At 42.1% G+C, this 22,359-nt stretch overlaps 1 protein-coding gene across 1 annotated transcript in view; it reads left to right on the top strand.

The window, feature by feature from the left end:
* Positions 1-21,896, top strand: part of LOC121549948 (outer dynein arm-docking complex subunit 2) — a 98,731-nt gene extending 76,835 nt beyond the window's left edge. The window contains exons 19-20 of the mRNA XM_041861950.2: positions 33-254; positions 21,443-21,896. Coding sequence (XP_041717884.1) covers positions 33-254; positions 21,443-21,556 — 336 coding nt within the window. The 3' untranslated portion in view covers positions 21,557-21,896. The remainder of the gene's footprint in view (positions 1-32; positions 255-21,442) is intronic.
* The last annotated feature ends 463 nt before the right edge of the window (positions 21,897-22,359 follow it).

The following is a 22,359-nucleotide window of genomic DNA, read 5'->3' as shown; positions in this document are numbered from 1 at the left end:
ATGTCTGTTGTCCTGTTCTTTTTATTTTACAGACTGATGATAAGCTGCGTCGTCACCTGGCTGAGGCCATCGCCCGTTGCTGCATGTGGGGCAGTAACAGGGTGTTGTTTGGGGAGGCGGGGGCCGTGGCCCCCCTCGTCCGTTACCTGAAGTCCAAGGACTCCTCGGTCCACCAGGCCACAGCTCAGGCCCTGTTCCAGCTCTCCAAGAACCCCAACAACTGCATCACCATGCACGACAACGGAGTGGTCAAGGTATGTTCTTTGGTCCCTGATGTTTTCAATCACTTCTTAGCTCACAACCACTTGTCCTTTCCATACCTAGTGTTCAAGGTATGTTAATTAATATCTTTGCTCATGATCATTCCCTTTAAAAATATTATAATAATAAAATGTGAACAAATCACATAAAAAATGTCATAAGTAAAAAATATATATAGTCAGACACGTGTGACGTTTCACATTAATATTTGACATACCATGGAGCCTCCTCGTAGCCTGCAGGCCTGTGATTGGTCTGTGTTAGCACGTGGTCGACAAATGTAGTAGTCAGAATGGATCACTATTTAATTAAATATCTCAATTTGTAGCGAACTTTAAAAGAATTCACTGTGGGGATTGAACTTGATCATCATAAACAAATTTTAGAGGCCAAATCGTCCATCCAATTTTTGGGGGTTTGGCCATTCTGGCGATCCTAATTTACATAGGCTTTCTATGGCAGACCAGGGCTTTTGACACTGCTAGGTTGCTACGCAGTAGCCGACCAGCAGAGCTTGTGACTTCACCGTCCAGACCAGACACTGGGGGCCTGTAGTAAAGCCATTAGCTGCTCCTCTCTGTCTGTCACTTGCTCCGTGCACACAGCTCGCGCTGCAAGTCTTTGAGTATCCATAACAACGGCTCCGGTTGGGCTGCTCTGCTCAATGAAGAGACATGAGAGAGCAGTTGGCTGTTAGCTATTTTTCGTCACTCTAAACTCAACATAATTCAAGGAACATTGTTAATAATCTCTCCTGTCTTATATTTGACGAGGTTGGAAGCACTTCTCACCATGTTATAATCTTATTCAGATATAATTGTACTGCGCAGCAGAGCACGCACAAATGGCTCAGCTTCAAAATGTTAGTGATCAATTTAGTGATAACCGAGCCCTGCAAGTACCCTAGTTATTGATGAAAAAACAGGCCCTACCCGGCCCTAACTCAATGTACAGTGGGGCAAAAAAGTATTTAGTCAGCCACCAATTGTGCAAGTTCTCCCACTTAAAAAGATGAGAGAGGCCTGTACTTTTCATCATAGGTACACGTCAACTATGAAAGACAAAATGAGAAAAAAAAATCCAGAAAATCACATTATAGGATTTTTAATGAATTTATTTGCAAATTATGGTGGAAAATAAGTATTTGGTCAATAACAAAAGTTTTGTCAATACTTTGTTATATACCCTTTGTTGGCAATGACACAGGTCAAACGTTTTCTGTAAGTCTTCACAAGGTTTTCACACACTGTTGCTGGTATTTTGGCCCATTCCTCCATGCAGATCTCCTCTAGAGCAGTGATGTTTTGGGGCTGTCGCTGGGCAACACGGACTTTCAACTCCCTCCAAAGATTTTCTATGGGGTTGAGATCTGGAGACTGGCTAGGCCACTCCAGGACCTTGAAATGCTTCTTACGAAGCCACTCCTTCGTTGCCCGGGCGGTGTGTTTGGGATCATTGTCATGCTGAAAGACCCAGCCACGTTTCATCTTCAATGCCCTTGCTGATGGAAGGAGGTTTTCACTCAAAATCTCACGATACATGGCCCCATTCATTCTTTCCTTTACACGGATCAGTCGTCCTGGTCCCTTTGCAGAAAAACAGCCCCAAAGCATGATGTTTCCACCCCCATGCTTCACAGTAGGTATGGTGTTCATTGGATGCAACTCAGCATTCTTTGTCCTCCAAACACGACGAGTTGAGTTTTTACCAAAAAGTTATATTTTGGTTTCATCTGACCATATGACATTCTCCCAATCCTCTTCTGGATCATCCAAATGCACTCTAGCAAACTTCAGACGGGCCTGGACATGTACTGGCTTAAGCAGGGGGACACGTCTGGCACTGCAGGATTTGAGTCCCTGGCGGCGTAGTGTGTTACTGATGGTAGGCTTTGTTACTTTGGTCCCAGCTCTCTGCAGGTCATTCACTAGGTCCCCCCGTGTGGTTCTGGGATTTTTGCTCACCGTTCTTGTGATCAATTTGACCCCACGGGGTGAGATCTTGCGTGGAGCCCCAGATCGAGGGAGATTATCAGTGGTCTTGTATGTCTTCCATTTCCTAATAATTGCTCCCACAGTTGATTTCTTCAAACCAAGCTGCTTACCTATTGCAGATTCACTCTTCCCAGCCTGGTGCAGGTCTACAATTTTGTTTCTGGTGTCCTTTGACAGCTCTTTGGTCTTGGCCATAGTGGAGTTTGGAGTGTGACTGTTTGAGGTTGTGGACAGGTGTCTTTTATACTGATAACAAGTTCAAACAGGTGCCATTAATACAGGTAACGAGTGGAGGACAGAGGAGCCTCTTAAAGAAGAAGTTACAGGTCTGTGAGAGCCAGAAATCTTGCTTGTTTGTAGGTGACCAAATACTTATTTTCCACCATAATTTGCAAATAAATTCATTAAAAATCCTACAATGTGATTTTCTGGATTTTTTTTCCTCAATTTGTCTGTCATAGTTGACGTGTACCTATGATGAAAATTACAGGCCTCTCTCATCTTTTTAAGTGGGAGAACTTGCACAATTGGTTTCTGACTAAATATTTTTTTTCCCCACTGTATATTGTCAGGGCCGTAGGGCTTGTGTCGGGTAGCAGAGCTCTAATTTGCTTTCCCAACATTTCACATGTGATATTATACATTTCACGTGTGCTTTTGCAACTGGGGGGATTAGGACCCAGGTCTCCCGCGAGAGAAACCAACGTCATGACCATTCGACCAACACTAATTTTAAAGTCGCAGTCGACTCATGTCCGGTACAGTTTCACATGTGCATTTCCACATTTCAATATCAACTAGTGCTTTCAAACGTGTCTTCGCTGACATTTTCAACCTCTCCCTGACCCCGTCCATAATACCTACATGTTTCAAGCAGACCACCATAGTCCCTGTGCCCAAGAACGCCAAGGTAACCTGTCTAAATGACTATCGCCCCGTAGCACTCACATCTGTAGCCATGAAATGGTTTGAAAGGCTGGTCATGGCTCACATCAACGCCATCATCCCAAACACCCTGGACACGCTCCAATTCACATACCGCCCCAACAGATCCACAGATGACGCAATCTCTATTGCACTCCACACTGCCCACTCCCTCCTGGACAAGAGGTACACCAACTGTATGTGAGATTGCTGTTCATTAACTACAGCTCAGCATTCAACACCATAGTCCCCTCTAAGCTCATCACTAAATTGGGACTGAACACCTCCCTCTGAAACTGGATGCTGGACTTCCTGACGGTCCGCCCCCAGGTGGAGAGGGTACAACACTGCCACACTGACCCTCAACACGGGGGCCCCTCAGCGGTGTGTGCTTAGTCCCCTCCTGTACTCCATGTTCACCCACAACTGCTTGGCCGCTCACGACTCCAACACCATCATTACGTTTGCTGACGACGATGATGAAACAGCCTATAGGGAGGAAGTCAGAGTCCTGGCAGTGTGGTGCCAGGACAACAACCTCAGCAAGACAAAGGAGCTGATCGTGGACTACAGGAAACGGCGGGCTAAGCACGCCCCCATTCACATTGACGGGGCTGTAGGGGAGCGGGTCGAGAGTTTCAAGTTCTTCGGTGTCCACATCACTAAGGATCTATAATGGTCCACACACACCAACACAGTCGTGAAGAGGGCACAACAACGCCTCTTCCCCCTCAGGAGGCTGAACAAATTTGGCATAGGCCCTCAGATCCTCAAACGTTATATAGGTGCACCATTGAGAGCATCTTGACTGGGTGCATCACCGCTTGGTATGGCAACTGCTTGGGATCCGACCGCAAGCTACTACAGAGAGTAGTGTGTACGGCCCTGTACATCACTGGGACCTAGCTCCCTGCCATCCAGGACCTCTATACCAGGCAGTGTCAGAGGAAGGCCCTAAAAATTGTCTTAGACTCCAGTCACCCAAGTCATAGACGGTTCTCTATGCTACCGCACGGCAAGCGGTACCGATGCACCAAGTCTGGAACCAACAGGACCCTGAACAGCTTCTACCCCAGGGTTCTTCAATTCCGGTCCTGGAGGGCCGAAACACCTCTGTTTTTCATCCTGTCCTTCTAATCAGGGGCTAATTCAGACCTGGGACACCAGGTGAGTGCAATTAACTACCAGGTAGAAATAAAAAACAGAAGTGTTTCGGCCCTCCAGGACCGGAATTGAAGAACCCTGTTCTACCCCCAAGCCATAAGACTGCTAAATAGTTAGTTAAATAGTTAAAAAACTTGCAGGGCACTAAATATTTTGACTCATCACATACAGTTGGAGTCGGAAGTTTACATACACTTTAGCCAAATACATTTAAACTCAGTTTTTCACAATTCCTGACATTTAATCCTAGTAAAAATTCCCTGTATTAGGTCAGTTAGGATCACCACTTTATTTTAAGAATGTGAAATGTCAGAATAATAGTAGAGAGAATGATTTATTTCAGCTTTTATTTCTTTAATCACATTCCCAGTGGGTCAGAAGTTTACATACACTCAATTAGTATTTGGTAGCATTGCCTTTAAATTGTTTAACTTGGGTCAAACGTTTCGGGTAGCCTTCCACAAGCTTCCCACAATAAGTTGGGTGAATTTTGGCCCATTCCTCCTGACGGAGTCAGGTTTGTAGGCCTCCTTGCTCGCACACGCTTTTTCAGTTCTGGCCAAAATTTTCTATAGGACTGAGGTCAGGGCTTTGTGATGGCCACTCCAATACCTTGACTTTGTTGTCCTTAAGCCATTTTGCCACAACTTTGGAAGTATGCTTGAGGTCATTTTCCATTTGGATGACCCATTTGCGACCAAGCTTTAACTTCCTGACTGATGTCTTGAGATGTTGCTTCAATATATCCACATAATCTTCCTTCCTCATAATGCCATCTATTTTGTGAAGTGCACCAGTCCCTCCTGCAGCAAAGCACCCCCACAGCATGATGCTGCCACCCCCGTGCTTCACGGTTGGGATGGTGTTCCTCGGCTTGCAAGGTATCCCCCTTTCCTCCAAACATAACGATGGTCATTATGGCCAAACATTTATATTTTTGTTTCATCAGACCAGAGGACATTTCTCCAAAAAGTAAGATCTTTGTCCCCATGTGCAGTTGCAAACCGTAGTCTGGCTTTTTTATGGCGGTTTTGGAGCAGTGGCTTCTTCCTTGCTGAGCGGCCTTTCAGGTTATGTCGATATAGGACTCGTTTTACTGTGGATATAGATACTTGTGTACCTGTTTCCTCCAGCATCTTCACAAGGTCCTTTGCTGTTGTTCTGGGATTGATTTGCACTTTTCACACCAAAGTACGTTCATCCCTAGGAGACAGAACACGTCTCCTTCCTGAGCAGTATGACGGCTGCGTGGTCCCATGGTGTTTATACTTGCGTACTATTGTTTGTACAGATGAACGTGGTACCTTCAGGTGTTTTGAAATTGCTCCCAAGGATGAACCAGACTTGTGGAGGTTTTTTCTGAGGTCTTGTGTGATTTCTTTTCATTTCCCCATGATGTCAAGCAAAGAGGCACTGTTTGAAGGTAGGCTTTGAAATACATCCACAGGTACACTTCCAGTTGACTCAAATTATGTCAATTAGCCTATCAGAAGCTTCTAAAGCCATGACATCATTTTCTGGAATTTTCCAAGCTGTTACAGGCACAGTCAATTTAGTGTATGTAAACTTTGACCCACTGGAATTGTGATACATTGAATTATAAGTGAAATAATCTGTCTGTAAACAATTGTTCAAAAAATGACTTGTGTCATGCACAAAGTAGATGTCCTAACCGACTTGCCAAAACTATAGTTTGTTAACAAGAAATTTGTGGAGTGGTTGAAAAACAAGTTTTAATGACTCCAACCTAAATGTATGCTGTATGCTGCTGTTACTGTTTATTATCTATCCTGTTTCCTAGTCACTTTATTCCTAGTTATATGTACATACAGTATCTACCTCAATTAGCTCGTACCCCTGCACATCGACCCGGTACTGGTACCCCATGTACAGTGGGGGGAAAAAAGTATTTAGTCAGCCACCAATTGTGCAAGTTCTCCCACTTAAAAAGATGAGAGAGGCCTGTAATTTTCATCATAGGTACATGTCAACTATGACAGACAAAATGAGAAAAAATAATCCAGAAAATCACATTGTATGATTTTTAATGAATTTATTTGCAAATTATGGTGGAAAATAAGTATTTGGTCAATAACAAAAGTTTCTCAATACTTTGTTATATACCCTTTGTTGGCAATGACACAGGTCAAACGTTTTCTGTAAGTCTTCACAAGGTTTTCACACACTGTTGCTGGTATTTTGGCCCATTCCTCCATGCAGATCTCCTCTAGAGCAGTGATGTTTTGGGGCTGTCGCTGGGCAACACGGACTTTCAACTCCCTCCAAAGATTTTCTATGGGGTTGAGATCTGGAGACTGGCTAGGCCACTCCAGGACCTTGAAATGCTTCTTAAGAAGCCACTCCTTCGTTGCCCGGGCAGTGTGTTTGGGATCATTGTCATGCTGAAAGACCCAGCCACGTTTCATCTTCAATGCCCTTGCTGATGGAAGGAGGTTTTCACTCAAAATCTCACGATACATGGCCCCATTCATTCTTTCCTTTACACAGATCAGTCATCCTGGTCCCTTTGCAGAAAAACAGCCCCAAAGCATGATGTTTCCACCCCCATGCTTCACAGTAGGTATGGTGTTCATTGGATGCAACTCAGCATTCTTTGTCCTCCAAACACGAGAGTTGAGTTTTTACCAAAAAGTTCTATTTTGGTTTCATCTGACCATATGACATTCTCCCAATCCTCTTCTGGATCATCCAAATGCACTCTAGCAAACTTCAGACGGGCCTGGACATGTACTGGCTTAAGCAGGGGGGACACGTCTGGCACTACAGGATTTGAGTCCCTGGCGGCGTAGTGTGTTACTGATGGTAGGCTTTGTTACTTTGGTCCCAGCTCTCTGCAGGTCATTCACTAGGTCCCCCGTGTGGTTCTGGGATTTTTGCTCACCGTTCTTGTGATAATTTTGACCCTACGGGGTGAGATCTTGCGTGGAGCCCCAGATCGAGGGAGATTGTCAGTGGTCTTGTATGTCTTCCATTTCCTAATAATTGTTCCCACAGTTGATTTCTTCAAACCAAGCTGCTTACCTATTGCAGATTCAGTCTTCCCAGCCTGGTGCAGGTCTACAATTTTGTTTCTGGTGTCCTTTGACAGCTCTTTGGTCTTGGCCATAGTGGAGTTTGGAGTGTGACTGTTTGAGGTTGTGGACAGGTGTCTTTTATACTGATAACAAGTTCAAACAGGTGCCATTAATACAGGTAACGAGTGGAGGACAGAGGAGCCTCTTAAAGAAGAAGTTACAGGTCTGTGAGAGCCAGAAATATTGCTTGTTTGTAGGTGACCAAATACTTATTTTCCACCATAATTTGCAAATAAATTCATAAAAAATCCTACAATGTGATTTTCTGGATTTTTTTCCCTCAATTTGTCTGTCATAGTTGACGTGTACCTATGATGAAAATTACAGGCCTCTCTCATCTTTTTAAGTGGGAGAACTTGCACAATTGGTGGCTGACTAAATACTTTTTTCCCCACTGTATATAGCCAAGTTATCGTATTTATTATTACTTTTATTATTACATGTTATAATGTGATACATTGAATTATAAGTGAAATAATCTGTCTGTAAACAATTGTTCAAAAAATGACTTGTGTCATGCACAAAGTAGATGTCCTAACCGACTTGCCAAAACTATAGTTTGTTAACAAGAAATTTGTGGAGTGGTTGAAAAACAAGTTTTAATGACTCCAACCTAAATGTATGCTGTATGCTGCTGTTACTGTTTATTATCTATCCTGTTTCCTAGTCACTTTATTCCTAGTTATATGTACATACAGTATCTACCTCAATTACCTCGTACCCCTGCACATCGACCCGGTACTGGTACCCCATGTACAGTGGGGGGAAAAAAGTATTTAGTCAGCCACCAATTGTGCAAGTTCTCCCACTTAAAAAGATGAGAGAGGCCTGTAATTTTCATCATAGGTACACGTCAACTATGACAGACAAAATGAGAAGAAAAAAATCCAGAAAATCACATTGTATGAATTTATTTGCAAATTATGGTGGAAAATAAGTATTTGGTCAATAACAAAAGTTTCTCAATACTTTGTTATATACCCTTTGTTGGCAATGACACAGGTCAAACGTTTTCTGTAAGTCTTCACAAGGTTTTCACACACTGTTGCTGGTATTTTGGCCCATTCCTCCATGCAGATCTCCTCTAGAGCAGTGATGTTTTGGGGCTGTCGCTGGGCAACACGGACTTTCAACTCCCTCCAAAGATTTTCTATGGGGTTGAGATCTGGAGACTGGCTAGGCCACTCCAGGACCTTGAAATGCTTCTTAAGAAGCCACTCCTTCGTTGCCCGTGCGGTGTGTTTGGGATCATTGTCATGCTGAAAGACCCAGCCACGTTTCATCTTCAATGCCCTTGCTGATGGAAGGAGGTTTTCACTCAAAATCTCACGATACATGGCCCCATTCATTCTTTCCTTTACACAGATCAGTCATCCTGGTCCCTTTGCAGAAAAACAGCCCCAAAGCATGATGTTTCCACCCCCATGCTTCACAGTAGGTATGGTGTTCTTTGGATGCAACTCAGCATTCTTTGTCCTCCAAACACGAGAGTTGAGTTTTTACCAAAAAGTTCTATTTTGGTTTCATCTGACCATATGACATTCTCCCAATCCTCTTCTGGATCATCCAAATGCACTCTAGCAAACTTCAGACGGGCCTGGACATGTACTGGCTTAAGCAGGGGGACACGTCTGGCACTACAGGATTTGAGTCCCTGGCGGCGTAGTGTGTTACTGATGGTAGGCTTTGTTACTTTGGTCCCAGCTCTCTGCAGGTCATTCACTAGGTCCCCCCGTGTGGTTCTGGGATTTTTGCTCACCGTTCTTGTGATAATTTTGACCCTACGGGGTGAGATCTTGCGTGGAGCCCCAGATCGAGGGAGATTGTCAGTGGTCTTGTATGTCTTCCATTTCCTAATAATTGTTCCCACAGTTGATTTCTTCAAACCAAGCTGCTTACCTATTGCAGATTCAGTCTTCCCAGCCTGGTGCAGGTCTACAATTTTGTTTCTGGTGTCCTTTGACAGCTCTTTGGTCTTGGCCATAGTGGAGTTTGGAGTGTGACTGTTTGAGGTTGTGGACAGGTGTCTTTTATACTGATAACAAGTTCAAACAGGTGCCATTAATACAGGTAACGAGTGGAGGACAGAGGAGCCTCTTAAAGAAGAAGTTACAGGTCTGTGAGAGCCAGAAATATTGCTTGTTTGTAGGTGACCAAATACTTATTTTCCACCATAATTTGCAAATAAATTCATAAAAAATCCTACAATGTGATTTTCTGGATTTTTTTCCCTCAATTTGTCTGTCATAGTTGACGTGTACCTATGATGAAAATTACAGGCCTCTCTCATCTTTTTAAGTGGGAGAACTTGCACAATTGGTGGCTGACTAAATACTTTTTTCCCCACTGTATATAGCCAAGTTATCGTATTTATTATTACTTTTATTATTACATGTTATAACTTTTCTATTATTTCTCTATTTTCTCTCTCTCTGCATTGTTGGGAAGGGACCGTAAACATTTTACTGTTAGTCTACACCTGTTGTTTACGAAGCATGTGACAAATAAAATGTTATTGATTTGATTCAGAACATTTGCTGTGATTAATCACGATTATCGCATATTCGTAATTTGCTCAAATTGAGCTGTAATTTAATAGTTTTTATACAAAAAGCCTTACAAGAATGTTGCCGTTTTGATATTGTCCAAAGTATCGGTTTGCAAAATCAGGTATATTGATAAACACACTTTCTTTAACCTCAAAGTCAACTTGTTTTGACATTGTGTTGTTGTTTTCGGCTGTATAGATTATGTTTTCAGTGTATTTTGAAGGTTTTTTTTTTTTTTTTTTTCACCTTTATTTAACCAGGTAAGCCAGTTGAGAACAGGTTCTCATTTACAACTGCGACCTGGCCAAGACAAAGCAAAGTAGTGCAACAAAAACAACACAGAGTTACATATGGGGTAAAAAAAAAAACATAAAGTCAGAAATACAACAGAAAATATATATACAGTGTGTGCAAATGTAGCAAGTTATGGAGGTAAGGCAATAAATAGGCTATAGTGCAGAATAATTACAATAGTATTAACACTGGAATGCTAGATGTGCAAGAGATTATGTGCAAATAGAGATACTGGGGTGCAAAAGAGCAAATTAAATAACAATATAGGGATGAGGTAGTTGGGTGGGCTAATTTCAGATGGGCTGTGTACAGGTGCAGTGATCGGTAAGGTGCTCTGACAACTGATGCTTAAAGTTATTGAGGGAGATAAGAGTCTCCAGCTTCAGAGATTTTTGCAATTCGTTCCAGTCATTGGCAGCAGAGAACTGGAAGGAATGGCGGCCAAAGGAGGTGTTGGCTTTGGGAATGACCAGTGAGATATACCTGCTGGAGCGCAGACTACGGGTGGGTGCTGCTATGGTGACCAATGAGCTAAGATAAGGCGGGGATTTGCCTAGCAGTGATTTATAGATGGCCTGGAGCCAGTGGGTTTGACGACGAACATGTAGTGAGGACCAGCCAACAAGAGCGTACAGGTCACAGTGGTGGGTAGTGTATGGGGCTTTGGAGACAAAACGGATGGCACTGTGATAGACTACATCCAATTTGCTGAGTAGAGTGTTGGAGGCTATTTTATAAATGACATCGCCGAAGTCAAGGATCGGTAGGATAGTCAGTTTTACGAGGGCATGTTTGGCAGCATGAGTGAAGGAGGCTTTGTTGCGAAATAGGAAGCCGATTCTAGATTTAACTTTGGATTGGAGATTCTTTATGTGAGTCTGGAAGTTGAGTTTACAGTCTAACCAGACACCTAGATATTTGTAGTTGTCCACATACTCTAGGTCAGACCCGTCGAGAGTGGTGATTCTAGTCGGGTGGGCGGGTGCTAGCAGCGTTCGATTGAAAAGCATGCATTTAGTTTTACTAGTGTTTAAGAGCAGTTGAAGGCTACTGAAGGATTGTTGTATGGCATTGAAGCTCGTTTGGAGGTTTGTTAACACAGTGTCCAATGAAGGGCCAGATGTATACAAAATGGTGTCGTCTGCGGTTTCAGACAATGTGATTAAAAAAAGGTTTTTCACGTGAAACTGCATATCTGATTTTCACATGGGAACGTTTTTAACATGTGAAACTGCAAATTCCACATGTGCAACTTCAATTCACATGTGAGGTGAAAACATGTTTTTCTTCTCACATGTGAACAAGGTGGTGTTAACATGTGAATTCTAATACATGTGAAAATATGGTTTCCGTGTGAAATTTAAAACATGTGCTATTTCACTATGAAATTATTTTCAAACATTCTCCTCACACCTTCATAGAATTTCTTTAAATGTATATTTATATAATATATTTTCAGCATACTGTTATTGCACATAGTGTTAGTTTTTGCAGTTTTAGTTGGTAATTTGAGACAACATACTTCATCAGCATTGATGAAAAAGGCTTGGAGCCCCATCACTCTACTATGTTTTAGTGATGTGTGAAAACATTGGTAGGAAACTTTGAAAACCTGTAACTATTTTCAGAGCCTTTGACCAAAGGAGCAGAAACAAAGGTAGTTTTATTCTTGTCTGAAACATGACTCCACATTCTTACTGTCATGGGAATTCAGAAAAGCAAACAACTCAGTGTGTGCGAAGTGCCACTTCCCTTGTAAACCCTAGATGCCATTACAGAGCAAGTCAAAAGGCTGTATCTTGGGTAACTGTTGCTAAGAGTTGTCCCTAGACATGAGAGCAGAATGTGGCAGTGACATGTTTTAGGCCAAGGAACAGGGCCAATGAGAACAACACTATGTTATGGTGGATATACTTTCAAATGAAAGCACTGCTTCATTGAGAAGAACATCTACTAAGTTAGAAACAGTCTAAGCTACATTGTTACAGTTGCTTGGTTCTAATCCATAAGTGACTGAGTATAGAGAACAGTGAGTGTTTCATACAGATTAATTAATTTCATTTTCCAGGACTTTTTCGAAACTAGTCATGTTTATATTTATACTTGACATTGATGTAAAGATTTTCTGTTTAGATTAAAACTGTATTTAATGTCATGTTGGAGAGAACGGCGTAATGCAATGTTTGGGGAAATGTTCCTGTTTTTTGTTTTTTTGTTTTTTGTCACATTACTTTCAGAAGGAGATTTTCACATGAGAAATCTTTTGTGACCACATAGGGTTAACCATCTTTTTTTTTCGACAACAACTGCGATGTAAATTATGAAGGGGTTCTGCCATTGCAGCCAAATATTTTTTCCCATGTTCATTTAATGGTGTACTTTAGCTTGATCTACTGTTGCAGTGAATGTGGTTCAACACTAGCCATAATTGGTAGCTGGACTGAACATTGGGTGTTCCGAAAGAGTAATGTCCAATTTTGCAAAAGTCATTAAGAATAATGTTTTTTTGTAGTTCAAGCCACCACAAAAACCAGACAGCTGTGTGGGTGTGTTTGTGTGTGTGTGTGTACGTACGTACGCATGTTTTCTTGTGAGTGTGTACGTATGTTCGTGTGTGTATCTGCATGCCCTGCATAACACCCTTTTAATCAGTCTCTTTCTGTTTGCCCTTATTAATGTACCAGTGCAGAGTGAATTGTTTCAACACAACTCCAAAATGTATTTTGGGATTATAAAGAGCTTAATTACGAGAAGAAAAAAAAGGCAGGCCACGTTACGTTACACCTCTATTGCGTGTTTAATTTGTTCTTAATCTGACCGGTGAAAGGAAACACACAGGCGGCTGCATTGTTTCAGTCTGACTGGGTTCATACTAACAGTCGGCTGATGTATACCTGTCTGATCCCTAGGAAACATTGCGAAACATTATGACACAAGAGCCTGTCAGTAGTTAAACACTGAGAGAGGCATTAAGGCCTAGCTGTGTTCTGTACATCCTGCTTCTGATCTATGGATTGGTGTGACATAGAATGTGTTAGAACAATATTTCCTGTCGTTTTAGTTTTTTTCTGGGTTTGAGAAGGGTTTATCAAGGACTGATGCTGGGCTCTCTGTCTGTACAGTCGGTGTAATTTACGGCCCAGTGTAAAATTAAAGACTGCCTCTTGTATTATTGCAACCGTATTTCAAAGGGCCTTTCTCTGCCATTGAAAAGCTCTCAAAACATGTACACCCACAAGTTGTATAATCATTTTGTAGGATTTTCTCTCACTCTCCATCTCTCCTAACATTCTGTTCTGTACTGTATGTAACTTTCCTCCCCAGCATTCTTAATGGTGTATAACTCAGTCCCCTAAGCTTAGCAGAGGAAATTAGGCATTGAAAAGAAAGTATTTTACACTGGAAAACACATTAGTGACCCGTCTGAGTTTTCTCTCTCTTTTTTTATGTCCCTCGGTCTTAAAAATATCCAAACGCCATTTCATTGCATCTCTTCAAATTTCATAAACTGTATTAAAACCTTAAAGCAACTTGTAATATTGCATGAAAAATATGAAAACATCATTATATGAGCAGAATAAATACCACAACATGTTTTACTGCGTGTTTGCCTTGGTGATTTCATTAGGCGTACAAAATGAGGTTTTGTTTCTGTCCACATTTTTCAGAATGACTCAGTCTTGTGCTTTATGTCATTGTGTTATTGTGTGTTTTGTCATGGTGTTATCGTGTGTTTTGTCATTGTGTGTTTTGTCATGGTGTTATCACGTGTTTTGTCACTGTGTTATCGTGTGTTTTGTTATTGTGTTTTGTCACTGTGTTATCATGTGTTTGGTCATTGTTATTGTGTGTTTTGTCGCTGTTTTATTGTGTGTTTTGTCATAGTGCTATTGTGTGTTTTGTCATAGTGTTATGTTATTGTGTGTTTTGTCATTGTGTTATTGTGTGTTTTGTCATTGTGTTATTTATTGTGTGTTTTATCACTGTGTTATAGTGTGTTTTGTCATAGTGTTATTGTGTGTTTTTTGTCATTGTGTTATTGTGTCTTTGTTGAATGCATTCAGTTGTACAACTGACTAGGTATCCCCCTTTCCTTTCCCTTTCTGTTGTCATAGTGTTATTGTGGCTGTTGTCATAGTGTTATTGTGGCTTTTGTCATAGTGTTATTGTGGCTGTTGTCATAGTGTTATTGTGGCTTTTGTCATAGTGTTATTGTGTCTTTTGTCATAGTGTTATTGTGTCTTTTGTAATAGTGTTATTGTGTCTGTTGTCATAGTGTTATTGTGTCTTTTGTCATAGTGTTATTGTGTCTGTTGTCATAGTGTTATTGTGTCTTTTGTCATAGTGTTATTGTGTCTGTTGTCATAGTGTTATTGTGTCTTTTGTCATAGTGTTATTGTGTCTTTTGTCATAGTGTTATTGTGTCTTTTGTCATAGTGTTATTGTGTCTGTTGTCATAGTGTTATTGTGTCTTTTGTAATAGTGTTATTGTGTCTGTTGTCATAGTGTTATTGTGTCTTTTCTCATAGTGTTATTGTGTCTTTTGTCATAGTGTTATTGTGTCTTTTGTCATAGTGTTATTGTGTCTTTTGTCATAGTGTTATTGTGTCTTTTGTCATAGTGTTATTGTGTCTGTTGTCATAGTGTTATTGTGTCTTTTGTCATAGTGTTATTGTGTCTTTTGTCATAGTGTTATTGTGTCTTTTGTCATAGTGTTATTGTGTCTTTTGTCATAGTGTTATTGTGTCTTTTGTCATAGTGTTATTGTGTCTTTTGTCATATTGTTATTGTGTCTTTTGTCATAGTGTTATTGTGTCTTTTGTCATATTGTTATTGTGTCTTTTGTCATATTGTTATTGTGTCTTTTGTCATATTGTTATTGTGTCTTTTGTCATAGTGTTATTGTGTCTTTTGTCATAGTGTTATTGTGTCTTTTGTCCTGCATTCCGTTCCCTGGTTCTGTTGGAGAGCTCTGTGAACAAGCCTTGTTCAGGAAAGAGGAGCATTCAGGGGCCGCTAGCTTTCCCAGAGGAAGTGTCTACCAGGGCTAAGCAGAAAAAGCGGCAAGATGAATTATCCTTCCTGTTTGATTTGACATCTACACTCGGTATCTCACAGTTTTATAAGGATGGTGCTTTATTTTGTCCCTTTTACAAAATCAACACACCCTCCTCTTTGCTTTACATCGCTTCCAGAGGGCTGGGGATTGTTTGCTGAAACCATAAATCCTTGTGGACAGCTTCATCTAGCTTTCTGTATTAAAGGGACTCTTTCATAAGAAAAGCTTTGTGAAGTAAAAATATGTAAATTACAAAATGCGGATGGTAGGTTTCCAGAGAATGGCCGTTGCCAGCTCCTAACTGGTATGTATTTTAGGCTTTAAATCTCTACATTTGAAAAACTTTTGCACTGTTGTCGCCATGCATACTCACTCCTGTTGTCGCCATGCATACTCACTCCTGTTGTTGCCATGCATACTCACTCCTGTTGTCGCCATGCATACTCACTCCTGTTGTCGCCATGCATACTCACTCCTGTTGTCGCCATGCATACTCACTCCTGTTGTCGCCATGCATACTCACTCCTGTTGTCGCCATGCATACTCACTCCTGTTGTCGCCATGCATACTCACTCCTGTTGTCGCCATGCATACTCACTCCTGTTGTCGCCATGCATACTCACTCCACCCGTGCACTTTACTCCACTCGTGCGCTTTGCTTTGCACTGTTGGTGTTTGTTTTCATTTTCTGTGCTCTACACACTCAAACTGAACTAGTGAACAAGAAAAGGGAGAGAGGGGAGAGAATAAATAAAGGGAGGGAAGGAGTGAGAGTGAGAGCAGCAGTCAGAATTTCAAACACTGCAGCATCTCAGAAGAAAGATTTCTGAAGTTTCCTCTTAGTCATGCTCTATCTGTAACAGGATTTCAGGTTGTGGACTGGATGTGGTGAGCAGATGATACCACTAGTATTCACCACTGGAGCTGCTCTCTGCAGCTAGCAACTGTATGTATGAAATACCTAGTGTGTTATGTGTTAGGCCTGCCTGGCGCTATGACTCAAGCCTCTCTCTAAAGTCTGGTCTGGAATGAGGAAGAATGTCCAGATCCAGCAGCTCTCTAAGGTTGGACTTCCTCTGTAGAGGTGTGTGTGGCGTGTAGTGTGTGTGTGTGGAACCAGCATAGATTTAGATACATTTTACATTTAAGTCATTTAGCGACTTACAAATTGGTGCATTCAACTTAGGATAGCCAGTGGGACAACCACCCTTTTTATTTTTATTTTAATGGGGGGGGGGGGGACTTACAGTACAGTAAACTTTCCACGAGTCAAACCCCCCAAGTCATTGATTTGAATGCATTTGGGACAGGATGGTCTGTCCCAAATGGCACCCTATTCCCTATATAGTGCACTAATTTTGGCTCTGGTCAAAAGTAGTGCACTACATATGTAATACGGTGCCATTTGTGATGCATCCATGGGAACGCTGGGCCAGGAGGACCAGGGGTCTGAGGCTGTAATGCCTGGTTGGTTGTCAGACCCAGGAGCTTTTCTGGGGGATTTAGAGACCCTGACTCCTCAGGAAGCAGCAGCCCAACATCGGAGCACTTAACACTGTGACACCTCCATGTGTGATGGGAGGGATGTGTGTGTTCATGCATTGCACATGCTAATGCAACACTGTGCAGCAGAGAAGGCCTCCCACTCCCCAGCTCAGCCTGAGAGCCAGAGAGCAGCCAGGGGAAGCAGTGTGCTCTGTTCCTGCAGCTCACTTCTCTATTAGGAGGTCAGGACTCACAGGAGTCCCTCTGAAGTTTTAAAAACCTCAGACTCTCCTGATTCATTTCTTGAACGAGCGAGAGCGAGTGTTCATTTTACCATGGTTTGGGAATATTCTAACAAGTGGTGTATTATAGTCTTTGAGATCTCAGCTGGGGAGGAGGAAGAGAAAAAAATGCAAAGAGACACGCTTATCTTAGCCCATAACTGTGCGCTTGGGGAGACCTTATTTGGCCACGTCTGAATAACATGCTATGATGTTGGCAAAACGCTGCTTCTGGCACTTTGCAGGCATCCTCTCTTTTCACAAAAGAGACTTGTGTCTGAGCCTAGCTGCATGTTTTCTGGACGTTGTGTATATAACGTTTGCGTTTCAGAGGTGTTTTGGATGCTATTTAAAAACATAATAGAAAAAACATATAAACTGATGTTACTGCCACAGAAATACTAACTGATACACTGATGCATTGAAAAAGACCCGTATTCATAGGCCAACATCCATTTTTAATTTTTTCCAAATCAGGGAATGAATGGGAATGGAATGGTGGTATTATTTTCTCAGCTTTTTGGGGGTTGTCAATGTTCTCCCAGAGTGTGTCAGTTTGTGTGCTCACTGCTCATACACGGAGAGGAGATAGAAGCCTCATCTTTCATCTGTTTTCCTTCACACTATTTATCTTTGAACAGAACATTCTGGGAATGTATTTTTCTCTGCTGTCTGGCACTGCGCTAGGCCGCTAGCTAACCACACAAATGTGCGACGCAGCCTTTTTAGTTTGCATGTAACACAGAAAGAGTCAGAGTTCAACCTCAACCTCACACTGACATACATTATGAACACAATGATAGCATGGGAACAGAACAGAGACAAGTACTGTCCTGTAATGATCCAACCAGTGGTAAACTCACTGTCAGGGCCAATGGCCGGCTGGTTCAAATAGATGGAGATAAGAGTCAATGATGCATGATGTGAGGGTCTATTAGATGGCTTTAGAGGCAGATTTTCACGTTAAAACACACGTACAAACACACACACATGCAGCACATGGGAATTTGTGAAACGTATCCTTAAGTGTCCACACTTGTGCCAGCGAATAGCTAGCTTTTCGTGTGGCGCCGACTGGTAAGATGCTTCAGGAGGGCAGTCATGTGTGCTAGCAAGCCAGAGGTCCTGGGTCTGAGCCGAATCAGGAGGAATTGGTACTTGCTAAGCAAGCAGCGTGACGTACTTTACACGCGCGCACACACAGACACACACACTATTATATTCATGATACAGTACAAACTCCATTAAGGATCTCCATGATGAATGCCCTGCATGTGAAAGACAGAAGAATCCAACCTGGTCTCAGAGCATTTCGTATTGTTCTGGATGTAAATCCGAAACATTTCATTTAGTATGATACGTTACGTTTCGTATATTATGTATTAATTTGTGGATGTCCATCATCCAGTTCGTATGATACACTATATATACAAAAGTATGTGGACACCCCTTCAAATTTGTGGATTCAGCTATTTCAGCCACACCCGTTGCTGACAGGTGTATATAATCTAAAACACTGCCATGCAATCTCCATAGACAAACATTGGCAGTAGATTGGCCTTACTGAAGAGGTCAGTGACTTTCAACATGGCACCGTCATAGGATGCCACCTTTCCAAGTCAGTTAGTCAAATTTCTGCCCTGCTAGAGCTGCCCCGGTCAAATGTAAGTGTTGTTATTGTGAAGTGGAAACGTCTTGGAGCAACAACGGCTCAGCCGCGAAGTGGTAGGCCACACAAGCTCACAGAACGGGACCGCCGAGTGCTGAAGCGCGTAGCGCATAAATATCGCCTGTCCTCGGTTGCAACCCTCACTACCGAGTTCCAAACTGCCTCTGGAAGCAACGTCAGCACAAGAACTGTTCGTTGGGAGCTTCATGGGTTTCCATGGCCGAGCAGCCGCACACAAGCCTAAGATCACCATGTGCAATGCCAAGCGTCGGCTGGAGTGGTGTAAAGTTCGCCGTCATTGGACTCTGGAGCAGTGGAAACACGTTCTCTGGAGTGATGAATCACGCTTCACCATCTGGCAGTCCGACGAACTAATCTGGGTTTGGCAGATGCCAGGAGAACGCTACCTGCCCAAATGCATAGTGCCAACTGTAAAGTTTGGTGGAGGAGGAATAATGATCTGGGGCTGTTAACAGCATACAATGACATTCTAGACGATTCTGTGCTTCCAACCTTGTTGCAACAGTTTGGGGAAGGCCCTTTCCTGTTTCAGCATGACAATGCCCCTGTGTATAAAGCGAGGTCCATACAGAAATGGTTTGTCGAGTTCGATGTGGAAGAACTTGACTGGCCTGCACAGAGCCCTGACCTCAACCCTGTTATAGCAGCAAAGGGGGGACCAACTCCATATTAATGCCCATGATTTTGGAATGAGATGTTCGACGAGCAGGTGTCCACATACTTTGAGTCATGTAGTGTACGTTACAAATTACAATTTGTATGATATGTTACGAATTGCAATTCGCACAATATGTTATGAATTTGAAAAACATATGATATGATACGAATTCCAATTTTTTATGGCTAACGTTAGCTAGGTGGCTAGGTGGCGAACATTAGCTAGGCTAAGGGTTAAGGTTAAGGTTAGGAGTCAAGTTAAATGGTTAACATTAGGGTTAGGATTAGGGGAAGGGTTAGCTAAATGGGTTAGGGTTAGGGGAAGGATTAGCTAACATGCTAAGTAGCTAAAGTTGTGGTGATGAGATTCGAACACGCAACCTTTGGGTTGCTAGACGTTTGCATTATACGCCCACCAATCGAGTGAGAGAGAGAGGAAGAGAGAGGTTTGCATTATACGCCCACCAATCGAGAGAGACAGAGAGAGACAAGAGACATACAAGTGAAGTCAGGCTGAATAACTAAAGCTCTCTCCTTCATAAGGCACAGAGACAGGGAGTGAAACCATTGGAGAGGCAGGCACACTTTCATGAAATGTCTGAATCTATTCAATGAGAGGATTTAGGTGTTTAAGAAGGTCTTAGGATCATTTCCTTTGTACACAGGACACTGTCTAGAATATTGTTTGCTGTGCTTAAAGGATCCCCAGATGATAAATGGCATATTATTATTATTATTATGACAGGATGTGTTGTTTCAACATTGACAAGTTGGGACACAATTGGTTGGCTGTTCAAACACCCCTGCCAAGCCTGCGTCAACATATTCTTGCTATACAAGATTTCAAGAACAAAACTTGCCATTTTACAGCTTTGAAGCTTACTTTTGAGTTAGGCCTCAATGTAGAGCCTGAAAACTATCTAGAATATACTGTATGATTAATGCACTGTCAAGTAATCATTTGTTTGGGATTCGTGAGCTTTCGAATGTTTCGTTTTGAGATTTAAATTAGCCTGTTTCGTTCATTATTGATGCAAACCAGAAAGCCTCCAAACTAAGTTGAGTGTGGCTTAAGAGAGCTCAATTGTACAACATTGTGATTTCATGAAGGAGCACACATTGAACAAATTTAAAATGTCCATTGCGCCGGAGTGTTTGTGCCTGCATTTACTTGTATTTTGATTTGGGACTACAGCTGCCCACAAGCTTGATGGAGTCACTTTTTGCTCACGAAAATAGGCAAAGATACCATACTAAAACCCATGCTATACCATAGCCACAGTGGGTTTTATTGACAGGCTTTTCCATCTCCAAAGGTTTACATGTTGTGACAGTATAATAAGGAACTCTTTTGAACACAATAAAAACGTTTTAATGTATTATTTTGATGTAAAACCCAAAATGTGGGGCCCAAAAAAAGCAGAATTTCTGGGGAGAGAAAAACCCAATGTTCTACAAACAGATCAAACAGCAGATCCATTATACAAGTGGCAGTAATAGTCGGATATAATCTGACCTTTGGAGCAGTGGAAGGATGTCAAGTAGTGTGGTTGCTTCGTGCTCAGGTTTTTAATGCGTAGCCACGCTGCTGCCTGCTAGACAGACGCTTTCATCTGAACAAACTTTGCAGAGAGAGGCAGAGACAGGCAGGCATGTGCGGCTTGCAGCTGTAGCCCATGCCCCATGCTCATGGCCTGGTTAGGAAGTTAAAACAGGACACACAGAGAGACACGCCACTGCAGCCTGACACAGACTACTCACAGCTACTGTATACAGACTTTGCATTTCTCAGCAATCGTGAGTTGTAGTGCTGACCATGAGCTAACTACTTGATACTTTGTGTCCTCAAAATGAATACATTTAATGTAAATGCCATATCCCCATTGATTTACCAACACCTTTATCATGATATTGAATGAGAATGAACAGATTGTTACATTAGCGACTTTAAACCTGTCCTGTCCTCTCCTCTCTCTCCCTGTACTGTAGCTCCTGTTGGGTATGATGGGCTCCACTGACGAGGTCCTTCAGGAAGCTGCCGCTGGCTGTGTGGCTAACATCCGCCGCCTGGCCCTTGCCAATGAAAAGGCACGGTACGGTTAACCAACCACAATGAACCCCCCCCCCAGAAGCTACTGTGACCTCATCATCACCTTCTGGGTATAATTGGATGTCGTGGTTCCAGATCTACTCCAGTAACCTTCCATCCACAGAGACTCATTTCACTATCCCTCTATCCTTCCCACCCATCCCACAGAATATAAGAGTGATTCCTTCTGCCTCCCTCTGTAATAGCAGGAAGCGTTTATTCTATCCTACCCATGAATTTAGATTATTATTTCATTTGGAGTTCATACAAACATATAGGAAAACTATCTCACACTTCCTCTTGCTTTTTTCTGTTCTTAATTTGATAATAGCAATAAATGCTTTCTTTCTCCTGTTTTGTGCCCATGCCAGATTCCCCACCACTGTTCCTGAGAGTGAAGCGGTTTAGAGCATGTACTGTGCAGTCACATTCCTTACGCAATCCACACGAGACACTGATATCTAAACAAGACCACATCTGGCTGTGTTACTCACTTCAACACAAGCACCTTAAAACTGTAAATATGTCTGCGAAACACATGGAACACAAACACAGACACAAACCTCCAATGAGCCATTGAGAGATATTGGGAATATAATGCATTGTTGGGTCAGTATATTATATGAGCTGAGCTTATTTGCTCAACAGTGGGTCTGTCTGTATGCAACTCAAGATACTCAGAAATTCAATCAACGTTGACATAAACGGGCAAAATACAGCGATAACATTGTATAATACAATAAAGGTCCCTCCTGCACTACAAATATGAATATGAATCTAAACATATAATTGGTAAAAGCAGTTTCCTATTAATCAC

The sequence above is a fragment of the Coregonus clupeaformis genome, chromosome 34 (genome assembly GCF_020615455.1).
Source record: "Coregonus clupeaformis isolate EN_2021a chromosome 34, ASM2061545v1, whole genome shotgun sequence".
In the NCBI taxonomy this organism is placed as follows: Eukaryota; Metazoa; Chordata; class Actinopteri; order Salmoniformes; family Salmonidae; genus Coregonus; species Coregonus clupeaformis.
Note: the sequence above shows the minus strand (reverse complement) of the source record. Positions and strands in the feature narration are given on the sequence as shown.